At 42.7% G+C, this 15555-nt stretch overlaps 1 protein-coding gene across 1 annotated transcript in view; it reads left to right on the forward strand.

Annotated features, from left to right (window-relative positions):
* Positions 1 to 7556: 7556 nt before the first annotated feature.
* NRDE2 (NRDE-2, necessary for RNA interference, domain containing) overlaps positions 7557 to 15555 on the forward strand; it is a 30933-nt gene continuing 22934 nt past the window's right edge. Inside the window, exon 1 of the mRNA XM_082232411.1 lies at positions 7557 to 8116. Within this exon, the coding sequence (XP_082088537.1) occupies positions 7927 to 8116 (190 nt within the window). The 5' untranslated portion in view covers positions 7557 to 7926. The remainder of the gene's footprint in view (positions 8117 to 15555) is intronic.

Consider the following 15555-nt stretch of genomic DNA (forward strand, 5'->3'; position numbering starts at 1 on the left):
TTCCCTTCCTCCCCCACAACAAACACTCTGTGAGGTGAGAGGCTGAGAGACTTCAGAGAAGTGTGACTGGCCCAAGGTCACCCAGCAGCTGCAAGTGGAGGAGCGCGGACGCGAACCCGGTTCACCAGATTACAAGTCTACTGCTCTTAACCACTACACCACACAGAGTTCAAAACCACCCCCATAGGAACTTGTGGAAGAGCTAAGGTGTCCAGAACTGGGAGTGAGTTGAGGAGCAGACTTCACCTTTATTGCCTAGACCAGGGATGAGGAGTCTCCGACCTTTCAAATGTTGAATTACAACTCCCATGATCTTAGATCTTTAGCAATGCTGGATGGGAGTTGGAGTCTTAACATCGGGAGGGCACCAGAAGGTGCCTATGGGGAAGGGGTGGGAACCTACGGCCTTCTAGATGTTGTGGGACTCCAAACTCCAGTCATCCCCAGCCAGCCTAGAGAGTGGAGAGCTCTCTGCTTTAATGAAAACAAAAGCAGATAGCTTTCCTCCTGTTGCCCTCAGCAGCTGTGTTTCAGCTATTGTGAAAACATCAACAGCGATGCTCCAGCAAGTACTCCTGTCTGCACAGCCAACAAGCTGGGAGTAAATACTCTTGTCCGTTTTAGGGTATTGATGCCTACCAAGGAAATTACTACTATTTGAAAGACTAGGTGAAAACACACCTATCTAATTTACAATGTGAAGTGTCTTCTGAGATATGGATCTCACATCTTTTATGTTTTGTAAGGATAAAGCATCAGTGGTTTATGAATGAAATAATATTTTGATGTAATGTGACTCACAGTGATTTCTAAATGCATTAAGGTCACAATAACCTCTTTGTACATTAGCAAGATCATTCAATAGTTTACAACTGCAGTGTATTCCAGTTCAATGCACTGCAGAGGCTCTTTTACTGCATATGTATTGACTTCCTCCAAACCTCTGTCATATTGATTGTTCAAGAACTGCAGAGAGCTTTCTGCTGAGATATAATATCTAATTCCACCAACTGTCCAGTGTAATAATAAATCATTTTTATAATTTCAATACCAATAAAAGATACCTTGGTGATATAATTTACTGAGGTTGGCTTCTTCAACATGTCAAATCCATCATCTTGTTTATAGCTGCATTATCAGAATTTGGTAGGGCCAAAGACGAGGGAAGCGTTAATCTTCTCCTTGCATTACATATCAAAGCGGAGAGGTGCTCTGATGGTGAATGAAATGAATGGGTACCAGTCCTGATAGCTTTGGCAGCGTGACACTAGAGCAAGTGGCACTTAGGAGGTTTATCCTTTTTACATTATTTATAGCTTGAAAAAACAACAGCACATGACTCTGCAGTTAAACGGAACTCTGTGCCAAAGAGAAAAGCAATTTACAACATATCAAAACAACATTTCGGTTCAAGTTTGTTAAAAACAATCACACTAAGAACTGAATCTCCGATTTTCAGTTAAGAACATAAGAAGCGCCCTGCTGGATTGAGCTTGCCTAGCATCCTATTCTCACAGTGGCCAATGGGAAGCCTGCAAATAGGACCTGGGGGCAAGAGCACTCCCCCCAAATGCGATTCTCAGCAACTGGCTCCATCGTTTATGTGCTGTGTGCTTTCATTTATCTGTCCTGAATCTTGTAACATTCAACTTCTTTGGCTGGCTCTGAGTTCCAGCATGACGAGCAGATCTGTGACACACATTTAAAACACTTCCAATGCACATCACTTCTCCCAAAGAATCCTGGGAACTGTAGTTCCCCCACAGTGGCATAATTCCCACCATACTTAACAAACGACAGTTCCCTGGATTATGTGGGGAAAGTCATGTACTTTAAATGTGCGTTGGAATCTTATTTTGCTTACTCATTGGTCCGTACTTTTTTCACATCTGTTGCACACTGGGCTGACATCTTTAATGAACCATCTGTTACAACCCCAAAGTGTTGTTCCTGATCAGTCACCGTCAGTTCAAATCCCATTAGTGTGCATGTTAAATTATGATTTTTTGCCCCAGTGTGCACTGTACACTTGCTTTACATTAAATTGCATTTTCTATTCCGTATCTGGAGTCCCCCTACATGTCTAGATATTTTTTTTACTTGATATATCCCTAATACATTTTTCTAATAATAACTTTTAAATCTCCTTTCATCGTTATATTTTATAAGCATACATTTGAAATGCATCCAGTTGATCAGTAAGTGAGACTGTGGACTCATTTCAAATCAAAATTTCAACAAACCATTACAAAATAGCTTGAGGGGAAATCCTTTATCAAATATATGTTCAAAGTGCTGTTAGGAGCTCTCTCTAGACTCTCTGTAATACTACTCATTACCATACCCGAAGTCCTTTGTCTGCATTATATCTTTCCATCACAAAAATATCGGCTGCATTTTATCTAAATAGGTCTAATGTACTAAGGAATAAAGTTTTAGTGTAATTGAAAATGTAATCGATAGCACCCAGAGCAGTAAATAAATCACTGGGATTGTTAATTCAAAGTACAGTAAAGTAATTTGTTGAGCACTGTAACAGCAAGTGTAAAATCATATTAGCAATGGTAAAGGAATGAAAGGGAGCTATAATTTCATTATTTCAGCTGCCTGCAGGAAATATTTTTGTATCCTTAAGGGGTGTGTGTGTATGTTTTACTGAAAGGCATATTAAGCCCACTGTGGTTTTTTTGAATAACATATTAAACGGAACTTATAAATGTATAACAATATTGCACATTAAGCTATAAGTATGTACATAGAAACGAGGAAACTATATAGCTCAGAAGTGAACCCAAACAATAACAAAAATATGTTATGATAAGATCTTTCCAATTTAGCAGGACTGGAGAGGTCTCGCAGAGCCTAGCTATGTTTCAGACCATTTGAGATTATTCTCCAGAAGCAGCTAAATAAATCTCTGTCCAACCCACCTGTTCCACACACCGAGGGCACTTCTAGATTGTCACTATTTTGGGGAGGAATTCAGTCACATTCAGGTTACGCAAAAAAAATTGATTTGGAGCTATTATGCAACAGATTCCCTCCCCCAATTGGACTTTTTGCTTTAAGAAAAGAGATGAGGGAATGCACTGGAATGTGTGTTATAAGATTTGCTTGGTGCAACATTGTCTCATCTTTTTGTAAACAAATCAGAATGAATGTTTAATAAATAGCTGGCTTCATCTAATCTCACCATTAGGAACAATGCTCAAGAAACAAGTTTTCCGGAAGTGACCTGAATAACTATTGTTCTAAACCAGGTTTGGGTAACCTGAGGCCTTCCAGATGTGGCTGGACTTCAACTCCCATCAGCCCCAGCCGGCATGGCTAATGGTCAGGGATAATGGGAGTTGTAGTCCAGTTGCATCTGGAGGTCTCCTGGTTCCTCATTCATATCCCCCGCCCCCAAACGATGTGCGTGCCAAATGCCCAAATCTCTTTGAGAGGTACTCTGAAAATGTGCTGCTTTTTGGCAGTCTTTTTTTGAATCACATTTGTGGTTTTGAAGTATCTGACACCGACTGAAGGAGCTGGTGGTAATGATCCCATTGCACATGGAACAATGCTGTCAGAATGTTCTTAGAAAGGCAGGGAACTGAATCAAGAAGGAGATCTGCCTGACCAGCTCTAGGTTGAGGAGGCCCTGCGTACCGTGTCCTCTGGGTCTCTTTCCACTGTCAGAGAGCCCTGACAGGTTTATCTAGCTGTGTTGTAAGCATTCAAAACTGTGCTGGGTGGCTGTGTCTAGACACCCATTTAATTTCTCACAATGCCATGCCCTCCAACATTTCTCTGATGAAAATAGTGATGTCCTATTCCATAAGGATAATAATGATATAATAATAATAATTAATAATAATTAATAATAATAATAATAATAATATCCTGCCCATCTGCCTGGGTCATCCCAGCCACTCTGGGTAGCTTCCAACATATATAAAAACATAATAAAACATTAACCCATTAAAAAACTTCCCCATACAATGCTGCCTTCAGATGTCTTCTAAAGGTTATACAGTACACTTATACCTCATGTTATGTCCGCTTCATCTTATGTTCTTTCAGGTTACGTACTGCGGCAACCCGGAAGTACCCGAAAGGGTTACTTCCGGGTTTCGCCACGCATGCATGTGCAGGAACGCAAAAAAACTGAAAGGGTTACTTCCGGGTTTCGACGCTTGCACATACGCAGAAGCGCAAAATGACACCATGCACATGCGCAGAAGCAGCAAATCGCAACCCATGCGTGCACAGACACGCCGCTGCGGGTTGCGCTCTTTTCATGTTGCGAACGGGCCTCCGGAACGGATCCCATTCACAACCAGAGGTACCACTGTATAGTTAGGGGGTTTTTTTTTTGCATAACTCCATACCCGCCAACATTTCTCCAATGAAAACAGGGACAAAAACCGGGACATTCTGGGATCAAATCAGAAACTGGGATGGCTTCTGTAAATCTGGGGCTGTCCCTGGAAAATAGGGACACTTGGAGGGTCTTCAATGCCGTAGGATGATGGTACATCGGAGGCACTGTGGGAAATCAAAAGCTGACAAGGATCAGTCACTGGTGCTGATTTTAAAAGGGGATCCCACAACAGGCACCAACAGGGCTATAGCATCTGATCAAGGATACCAGGTGAAGACAAGTAGTATCCCATGTGGATCTGCCTTCCCAATCCCAGTGTTGCTGTAGCTGGGTGAAGTCTGGACTGTCTGCATGTTCTTGCAGGACCAATTCAATGCACCTGCTGGTATACCCACAAGGCTCTGACCTTGCTGCCAAGATGCCCTACTCTGTTCTGGTACGCTGCCTTGGTGCTAGAAAGGCCACTCCTCCCGCCACATGGCCCACTACTATTGAAAGCGCTTGGCCTTGCTCTGACCGTGCTTAAGAGTTAGAAAGGCAGGATGCATTGGGAAGAAACAGGAAGTAGGACAAACTAGATGGCAAACTATAACAATGGGGTCTGATGAGGAAATGATAGTGTTTGGTAGGCATATATTGTAGAACCGGAAGCAAACGGAAAGTGAGTACCTGGAGTACTGTGTCCAGTTCTGGGCACCACAGTTCAAGAAGGACACTAACAAACTGGAACGTGTCCAGAGGAGGGCAACCAAAATGGTCAAAGGCCTGGAAACGATGCCTTATGAGGAACGGCTAAGGGAGCTGGGCATGTTTAGCCTGGAGAAGAGGAGGTTAAGGGGTGATATGATAGCCATGTTCAAATATATAAAAGGATGTCACATAGAGGAGGGAGAAAGGTTGTTTTCTGCTGCTCCAGAGAAGCGGACACGGAGCAATGGATCCAAACTACAAGAAAGAAGATTCCACCTAAACATTAGGAAGAACTTCCTGACAGTAAGAGCTGTTTGACAGTGGAATTTGCTGCCAAGGAGTGTGGTGGAGTCTCCTACTTTGGAGGTCTTTAAGCAGAGGCTTGACAGCCATATGTCAGGAGTGCTCTGATGGTGTTTCCTGCTTGGCAGGGGGTTGGACTCGATGGCCCTTGTGGTCTCTTCCAACTCTATGATTCTATGATTCTGTGAGGACAGGAAGAGGAAAGGATTGATAAGTGGAACGTGCTCAGTTAAGTCATTTTGTAACGTAAAGTTCTAAACACTTGTTCATCAGTAATAACTGGCAAATAAGTGAAAGGAAAAAGGGACCTAGAAACAGACCAAAAAAGGCAAACAAACAAGGTTGGCCTTGTTTTAAGTAGAGTGACTTTCCCATCGTAAAATGGCTGAACAAAGCCAATCATTGTTCCCACAGTTTGAAGTGCAGGGGGAGGGAAGGGAGGGGGAGAGAATGGCCAGAAACTTCAAAGATTATCTCTGGCACTTGGTGTTATTGATAGTAACAGGAAAAGAGCTTTGCTCTTCCTTCAAACAGGACAAGGCATTTGTGATATATTTGACACACGCCCTAGTAGTCACAATGGATGAAAATGACTTCCAAACAGACCTAAAATGATTCTCAGATTATTTTGACTCTAAAGCAAACACTGACTTGTTTTATATATGGAACGGCTTATTATGAATCAGTGACATCATATAGCACTGCTGTTCAGCCTGAGTGAAAAAGGGAGTTCAGTGCTAGATCTAGAATGAATTGGCTATAGATGACACAGTTGTCCTATAATATTAGATTTCCCCCCCTGTAATTCTAAGCATTACATTGTTGTTCTGATTATAAAATGATGCATATATTTACATTTTAACTTCTCCATGCAGGGCATCGTTAAACTATAGAACTTGCTCCCAGATGGAGGCAGCGATGGCCACTCACTTGGATATCTTTAAGAGGATTAGACAAATTCATGGAGGACAAGGCTATCAATGACTACTAGCCTTAATGGCTATATTTTACCTCCATAGCCAAAGTTAGTATGCCTCTGAATACCAGATAATAAAAAAAATCCTTCCAGCTCATACCAATAACAAACTTAGTTGGTCTCTAAGGTACTACTGGAAGGAATTTTTTATTTTGTTTCTACTACGGCAGACCAACACGGCTACCTACCTGTAACTCTGAATACCAGGTGAGCAGTACTGTTGCATTCATGTCCTCCTCCCACAGGCATCTGCGGGCCACTGTGAGAACAGAACGTTGGATTAGATGGGCGATTGGCCTGATCCAGCAAGCCTCTTCTTATGTATTGATTTTGGCAACCATATTGGATTTTAACATTTCTCTTTTCTCAGCATTCTACTGTTACAGAAGACTGGTTTAGACACCATCAAACTTTGTGTCATTTAACAGCTAACACAGTTGATCTTCTAACGTATTTAGTGCAGAGTATGTGTGATAGCAAAAAAAGAAGAGGAAAAGAAGAACTCTTAATTGTCTATCATTTTGTAACTTTTCAACTTAATTTCTAAAAACCTTTAGGATAAATGGTAGGTCTAATATTAGCTTGCCTTCACTATTTCATCAAAATTGGTTAAACATCATGGCTGCAAGGGCATATTTACCCTACTAAGCAGGAGTTGGCATCAGCACTATGAGTGTCATCTAAAAGTCAAACATAAAAGTTATCACTTAGCCTTAGTTACAAAAAGATTTGGATTCACGTGTTAAAATAAAAAAGAAAATACTAAAGCAAACAAATTCCCCTCAAATAGTCTCAAAATTTGAGAAATCTCCTCAGAGATTTAGAAGTTTATTGTGGCATAAGCTTTTATGGTCTACCGTCCATCAGATACACAAAACATAATTAAATTGGCAGGCATTTTTGCACACTAGCAAATATTTATGTGTGTGTGTGAAAGAGAGAGTGTAATTTGTGAGTTTGGTGTCACCACACCAAAAAATGGGCAGTCTCATTTTGGTCATCCATCTTCAATCAAAATGGCACCTGCACTCAAACACCAACAATGAGCATAGCTCCTACCTTGGGCACTCTCATGCTGAGTTTGGTAACGATATATCAAAAGGCGGCCAAACCTATGGTAAAATACACATGAAGTCATACCAAAGTCATGTTTTGGTCTGCCATGTCGATTCAAAATGGCACCCGGCATCAAAATGCCGACGCCAGTTGCCATTCTCACCTCGGGAACCCTCATGCTGAGTTCGGCAATGATGTATTAAGAGGCAGCTGAACCTACACATAACAGATGGACCAAAAAAACCCCAAAACACCACTTTCCAAAACACACCTTATCACAGATATTTGGGGAGGTGGGTGGAATGGGGAGGAGTGAAATCAGAGAAAAATAAAGATGCATGGAGAAGAGACAGCGACAATAGTAGCTGCAGCAACACAATTACAGCGACCAGGAACAAGGCGGGGTTTGCTGAGACTGCAGCCACCTTAATCCTAGCCATTCGCCCACATTATAACCAGTGTGGCTTCTTCGCCTTAGCATCTTGTAGCCGGCGCCATTTTGGAGCTGAAACCGGGCGAAACTACATTTCCCGGCATGCTCGGGCAAAGGCGCTGCGCTGCCGCCATCTTGTCTCGGCCCACGCGATTTCTTCCGTGGGAACGGCATCCGGGAAGCGCCGCCGATGCTTCCGTGAGCAGGGAGGGGATGGCTCTTTTCCCGGCTTTCGCGGGCGCTGCTAAACCCGGGGAGGCGCCAGCGGGCGAGACCGAGGGCTCCAAGAGAGGTAAATGGACTCTTCCTCCCCCCCCTCCGTCTGCCCTGATGGGCTCGTCCTGTTCATTGAAGCCACTCGCCCTTCAAAGCGGGTCCCTGCTTTACCTCCGCGCGCCGAGACCTAAAGTGGTTTCTGCAGGGATATCCTGCCCCTTCACCTCTGAAAAGTATGGGATTCTTGCATTTTGCGTGTGTGTGTGTGTGTGTGTGTGTGTGTGTGTATATACACACACACACACACACACACACACTATATATATACGAAAGCAAATATATATATATATATATATATATATACACACACACACACACACACACACACTATATATATATATATATATATATATATATATGCAGGTTTTGGTGTCTTCGGGTGTCTTCCCGTGTAAGAGTCGGGGTGTCTGTGCGACGTTTCGACGAGGTCTCACTCGTCATCTTCAGGCTGGTGCTTTCGGCTTCTTGTTACTGGAACAGAGCAGAGTCTGGTGTTTGAGTTCCTATAAATACTGTTGAGGGGTGTGGTGTGTAGCCTCCAACGTTCTGGGCAGAGAGGAAGTTCCTAGATTAGTGTGCCTTTTCTTCTTTTGTTCCTTAATTACTTGAGGGATATCTTGAGGGATATCTTGAGTGATTTCATGAGTGATATTCTGAATACCACTGGGTGGGTCATTAAGTGTAGATTAGTTGCTAAAGCTTTCGTGTCTTGACCTCTTGAGCTTGTGAAGAGTTTTTCTGAGAAGATGGCTGTGCTGCATTTAGTTGTGCTCTGGCTTGGCTTCGTGTATAGGGGCGAGCTGTAATTTTGTGCCTTGTGCCAGCCAGATCTGTGTAGGGATTGCAGGGGGGTGCAGCATCCGGAGGTGCCACTATAGTTTGGCTACTGGATGGAGTCTGTAGTATGTCTGTGGAGAGGGTCTGGGTTTGGGTCTGGTGTGGTTGATTGGTGATTGGTTGATTGGTGATTCACAAGCTCAAGAGGTCAAGACACGAAAGCTTTAGCAACTAATCTACACTTAATGACCCACCCAGTGGTATTCAGAATATCACTCATGAAATCACTCAAGATATCCCTCAAGTAATTAAGGAACAAAAGAAGAAAAGGCACACTAATCTAGGAACTTCCTCTCTGCCCAGAACGTTGGAGGCTACACACCACACCCCTCAACAGTATTTATAGGAACTCAAACACCAGATTCTGCTCTGTTCCAGTAACAAGAAGCCGAAAGCACCAGCCTGAAGATGACGAGTGAGACCTCGTCGAAACGTCGCCCAGACACCCCGACTCTTACACGGGAAGACACCCGAAGACACCAAAACCTACATTCCTGTACCCGTGAAAATCTACGAAAGCAAATATATATATATATATATATATGCTTTCGTAGATTTTCACGAAAATATATATATATATATATAAATATATATATTTACACACACACACACACACACACACACATGCATGCACACACACAAAATAGGCTCATTCCCCATACAGGCAAATGCACATTTCCCTTAGTTTTGAGCAAAAGGACGGGATGGACGGGTGGCTTGTAAAACGGTGGCAGCGGGGAAACTACCTCTGATCATCGCCCTCTTTCCAAGCATCTCCTTTTTCTCCGTCTTCTCCGTTCTTATTTCTTGTGCTCAGAGCCTTGTTGAAGAAGTCCAGCAACATCAGGACAGAACTGGGCCACAGGTTCTGTTGGTTTCTGCGGGATTTGCTTCTAAATGAATTGGCTTAGATTGCTGTCCAGCTCTCATTCTTTTGACTGGTCTTCTGAGTCTCAAACTTTCTGGCCAAGTAACATGATAGAGAACTGTAGATAACATGGCTGATTAAAATGGACGGCATGCGTTAACACCCCTTCTCCGTGACAGCCATGCTCCTCGGTCTGCTTACATGCATTTGATATCCTGAACTGTCATGCAACTAATTGTTAAGAGGATTCATTCTCTCTGAGAGATCCTAATATGGTGTAAAGGTGGAGATGGCCTTTTTGAAGGCATGTTGTGCTCAAGCAGTTTGAAATACAGTAATCCTCTTCTTTTTTTTAATAAAATTTTTAATAGTTTTACAAAGTTTTTTTAAACAAACACACACATAAAAAGACATACAAACACGTATAGTTTCATAACAATTTTTTCATAAACCTCTTTTCTCGGACTTCCCCATACCTCCCCTTTCTGCATCCCAATGTCCATAGTTTTTTAACAACTTCTAAATATTTCTTTCCAACCTCTGTCATGTTAATCTTTTGAAATAATCCTGCTGAAATTTAGAAACTGGCAAAGAACTATGGGATCCACATTTGTATGAGATGCACGTGCTTGAGGTAATGTGTTAGGGATGTCACACTATTAAAAATATTTAAGTTTCTAGCCCTCATGGTGGATCATCGCGGCTGTGAGTCCTGGAAGACCAGCTCCCTGCCTGTCAGGTGGGGCCCTGTCTGACTCCAGTTACAAAAGCTGAGGTTGCTAAACAGACTTTTGTATCGTTTAGGGGTTTGTGGGAGGCGGGGAGGGGGTGTTCGTTGCTATTATTGATAATTTTTTTGGTAAATTTATTTTAGATCCTATTATTTTTGTGGAAAGTGGTTCGATTTGGTTGTGTATTTTTTGATGTTTCATTGTTTATGACTACTTTTGCTAAGTTTGCAATTATGTATTTTTTTTAACGTTCTAAGCCACCTTGAGTATGGTTTTAATTATGGAAAGGCAGCATACAAATAAAATTATGTACGTACTCAGCGCCTGGCAGCTTATGCTGAAGCAAATAATTATGTACAACAGTTAAAATACAATAAGAACAACACTGGTGGCACCTTGCTCGAAAACTCCTAATGACAGCTCCCAAAAGCCGTGTTCATATAGGTGTTAAATAGCATTGGAGTGAGGATATTACTCATAGCACTAGTGCCTGAGTGTTGAGGTACACTTATAGAGTCTTACTGTCTGATCACAGATCTGAAGGTAAGAATGGAACTACCCTAGTTTGGTGCCTCTGGTACCTACCCTTCTGAGTTGGTCCAGGAGGATAGTGTGGTAAATGGTATCAAAAGCCCCTGAGAGACTGATCAAAAGTAGCATGGTCACACTCCCCATGTCTCTCACAATAGAGGTCATCCATCAAGGCAACCAGACTGATTTAGTTCTGAGCCCAGATTGTTGTGGATCTAGATAATCAGTTACAACTGATTATCATCTAGATAATTCCCCATATTGGGGGTCAAGTGATGGGGTTATGGCGGGATGCCCACTACCCTCTTAATACTTTATGTCCTCACGTGTTCTTTGAATGCTTGAACAGGATTACCATCTGTCTGATGTCTGGTTTCTCTAAACCCTCTCAGTTGCTATCAAAATGCTGCAAGTACATAGTTTCCTGTCAGGCATGTGTTTTTGTGGGTGGGTTAATAATGTAATTTTCTTTTAAATTCACAAAAATACATACTTATGCATCTGTAGAGTGCTCCCCAAGACTTTTAGCTTTCAAGCAATAAGGTACCTCCGAAGTTGCTGTTTAAAGGAACGATACTTTTGCATCTCTGCGTTGTGAACTGATTTCATACTTTATTTGGACTAAAGCCATACAGTTTCTTTTCTAAAGCTCAACAGAGTTTGAGCCTGACCTACACCTGGATAGATAATTTGGAAATCCCAGGTAGTCTTTAGAGTCTTATAAGAAGAAAGGAGCACAAATTTTAGCTAAAGAAACAGATAGGTAGCCGTGCTGGTCTGCCATAGTCAAAATAAAAAAATTCCTTCCAGTAGCACCTTAAAGACCAACTAAGTTCTTAGTATGAGCTTTCGTGTGCATGCACACTTCTTCAGATACACTGAAACAGAAGTTGCCACCCCTTGCCTTTTCCTGTAAGACCTATTACAGTCGTTAAGAGTCGTCAACAGGCTCATCTCAGCTATCTGCCAATCTCCCATTCCCACCACCCTTCTGAGTAATACCCCTCCCCACCTTCTCACTATATAGAAGGATCTGGCAACTTCTGTTTCAGTGTATCTGAAGAAGTGTGCATGCACACGAAAGCTCATACCAAGAACTAACTTAGTTGGTCTTTAAGGTGCTACTGGAAGGAATTTTTTTATTTTAGCTAAAGAAAGAATAGCTCTGGAAATAAAGTTTTGTATCCATAGGGGTAGCAAAGAAACAGCAACACTTCCAAGCATCTGGTTGACCACTGTGAGAACAGGATACTACCAGCAGTATTCTTCTTATGTCATCAAATGTTATGATCCCATCAAAATTCATTCAAATTACCACAAAATGGGCAACTAGTTCCTGCAGCAAATGGTATTGAGTTCTCTTTCCTTTGGGGGCCTTTACTGAGTCTACATTCCCCCCATAATTTCTGGGCCATAATGTTGCCACTTACCCTCTTTTCAAATAAAAGCTACAATAGATACTATTGTTTCCACACTGGTATCTGGTTTCATACATTTTCTGCGCAATTCATTTTCACATTCACCGCATCATTCTTCCTGGTGTCTTTCAGGCAGGTGACTTCCTTGAGGCCACATAGTAGGTGGTGCTGGCTTTCAAAATTGTTTTCACTAGACCCTGATTATCCCCGCACGAAATTTGTCTAAGCCACTGTAATCATTTTAGAAAACAGATGGCGCTGACTGCTGCTGTCAGCTGAAGATCTCTTTTTCTGAAAACTGATTTAATTCTTGAGTCCTCATTTGATTCTGCGAAGTTATACGATTTGCTCTGCAGACAAATTAAGGAGCTTTTTTACACTGCCAGTTATTTAGGAGTAATGACCCACGAACTCACTTCAGCTTCTGATTTGTTTACATTATGAGTTGTCAGCTGACGGCATTAGCAGTGGGAATGGTTGGCATTCTTGAAATGGAGCGTTCCCATCTTGCTACAAAATATTCCAGATTCAATTCTGTAAGCTGCCCACTAATAACTCAGAACTCTAATCCCAGAAGCTGCTCGCTGTGTGGTACAATGGTGGCATGGTGCAAGCGCATGGCCGGGACTGCTGGATTGGCTCTGCTGGTGTGTTTGCTCCGCACTAACCTCCCTGCTGCCTTGCCCCTCTCCCAGTAAGCAACAGTGACCGTCCTGCCTGGAAGTTAGCATAGCAGCTCCAGCCTACCTGGTGAGCCACATCTGTCTGATCCTAAACCATTATTCCAGCCTTAAAGGTGGAATAAGGCTGCCAGATTAAGGCTGCCAGCCGAGATCCAAATGCCTAGGCAACTGTGCAATACAGAGATTGGAAACTTCATCTGGTTCTCCAGATGTCTCTGTATAGCCCCCGAGACTCTGCGCGCCTCATCACCAGTTCTGTTTTGTACCCTCCTTGAGGGTTGGAATGTACCCTTGACCTCTGATAATGCCTCCTGCTTGCCTATAAGAGGGTAGATAGGGATGTATGTGTGTGTGTGTGTAGAAATTAACCTACTGTTCAGAGGTAAATTTTACATTAATTGCTCCACCCACTGGGTCTCCCCATCACTAGAATGTGGTTCTCATAAGAGAATGCAGACCTCGGGCAGAAAAAGGTTCCCTACCAAGATTTGATGTACCAGAAAGGCCAAATGTCTTTCTCAGTTTTGAATAGATAAATGTGATACTGTTTCCCCCTCACAATTCTAGATGAACCAGCTGGACAAACTGTTGGCCCTTGCTGTGGCTCAAACTAGCTTTCCATAGAAAATGTGACAGTCTACTTCACGCAGCCCCCACACGACTATTCTTCCTACTGTGAAGGACAAAAGAAAAATTACCAGAATGTTCCTGGTGATAATGCAAACATCATCTCTTAAACCTTCATAGGGCTTCTCAACGAGATGAGCAGATATTAAATCTTATCCCGTTGTGATTTATAGGACTTCATGCTAAGTGCTGCGCAAAGATATATGGAAATAAATTCTTGGGGGATTTTTATGTCTTGGACAACTGATGGGAAAAGAGGAGGAATGGATTTAATTTAAAAAGCCAAAGTGATAACCATGAAATATGTGACTCATTTCAAATATTTTCTCCTGACCCACTGTGCAATGGCATTATAGCCAAGCGCCTGAATAATAAAAAATAATTTAGTTCTCCTAAAAGTAGCAGATGAGCATGATATTGCGGGCAAGCTAAGCCACATTTAAGCCCTCATAATTTCAGTGCATCTTCATTTCATGTAGATATTTACATTGAGAGTTGCCTTATACCAAGTCAGATCATTAGTATTGGCTACACTGATTGGCAATAACTCTTCAGGGTTCCAGACAGGGCTCTTCTCCAACATTACCCAGAGATGTTAGAGATCAAGCCTAGGACCTTCTATGTGCTCTGCCATTGAACCATGGCTGCTCTCCAACTACAGCCTACAAACATTAAAGGTGGAACTGGAGGTTCCTCTACCAGCCTTTCTCAACCTTGGGTCCCCAGATGTTGCTGGACGACAACTCCCATCATCCCTAGCTCACAGGACCAGTGGCCAGGGATGATGGGAGTTGTAGTCCAGCAACACCTGGGGACCCAAGGTTGAGAAAGGCTGCTCCAGACACAGGCTTGCAATCCAACGTCTCCCCCCCACTTTAGTTCCAGAAATACGTAATGTGATGCTGTCATATCGTAGGGTTGCCAGAAAAGTTGTTGAGCTTTTTTGGCAAAGTTGTTAAGCTTGTTTTGTTTTGTTTTGTTTTGTTTTATGGCACAGCCAACATGGGCTGCCATATAACTGGACATTTTTCTGGTGTCCACCTGAACACTGCTAGAGACAGCTGGATTCTGGATATGTCTGGGAAATCCCAGAAATATTATATGCTTCTCTGCCCTTCCACCTTATTGGCTGTTAGGTGGGAGGCGGTTGGGAAAGCACAAATTTGAAGACATCAGACATCAGGAGTATTACAGGGGAAAGAAGGATATTAGGACATGGCATGTGGAATTCCATCTAGTTCCCACTGTTATTTGTGCAGGTGGCAACCATTTTGCATGGAGGTTCCCTTCCTGGCCCCCACACGTGTTGGTTGAGCGTACATACGCCCACCCGTTCCACCCGTTCCTGTTCTGCCCACGTATTGGCGGTTGTGTGTCAGTCGCACATGCTCACTATGGTTGCCACCTGTCTAGCATTGTCAAAGTGTTTTTTAGCACCATTCTTACAGTTGCATTTTTATTATCCGGTGGAAGGCATTTACCTTGGAATACAGTCATACCTTGGGTTGAAGTAGCTTCGGGATAAGTGTTTTCGGGTTGCGCGCTGCGGCGACCTTGAAGTAATGGAGCGCGTTACTTCCAGGTTTTGCTGCTTGCGCATGCGCAGATGGTCAAAATGACGGCACATGCAGACGTGGGTTGCGTTCACTTCTGGATGCGAACGGGGTTCCGGAACGGATCCCGTTCACATCCCAAGGTACCACTGTATTACACAATATGTGAAAGCCATGCCTTTACTTTATTAAATTTTCAAGGACTGT

This window comes from Podarcis vaucheri (assembly GCF_965113315.1).
Source record: "Podarcis vaucheri genome assembly, chromosome: 1".
Classification (NCBI taxonomy): Eukaryota; Metazoa; Chordata; class Lepidosauria; order Squamata; family Lacertidae; genus Podarcis; species Podarcis vaucheri.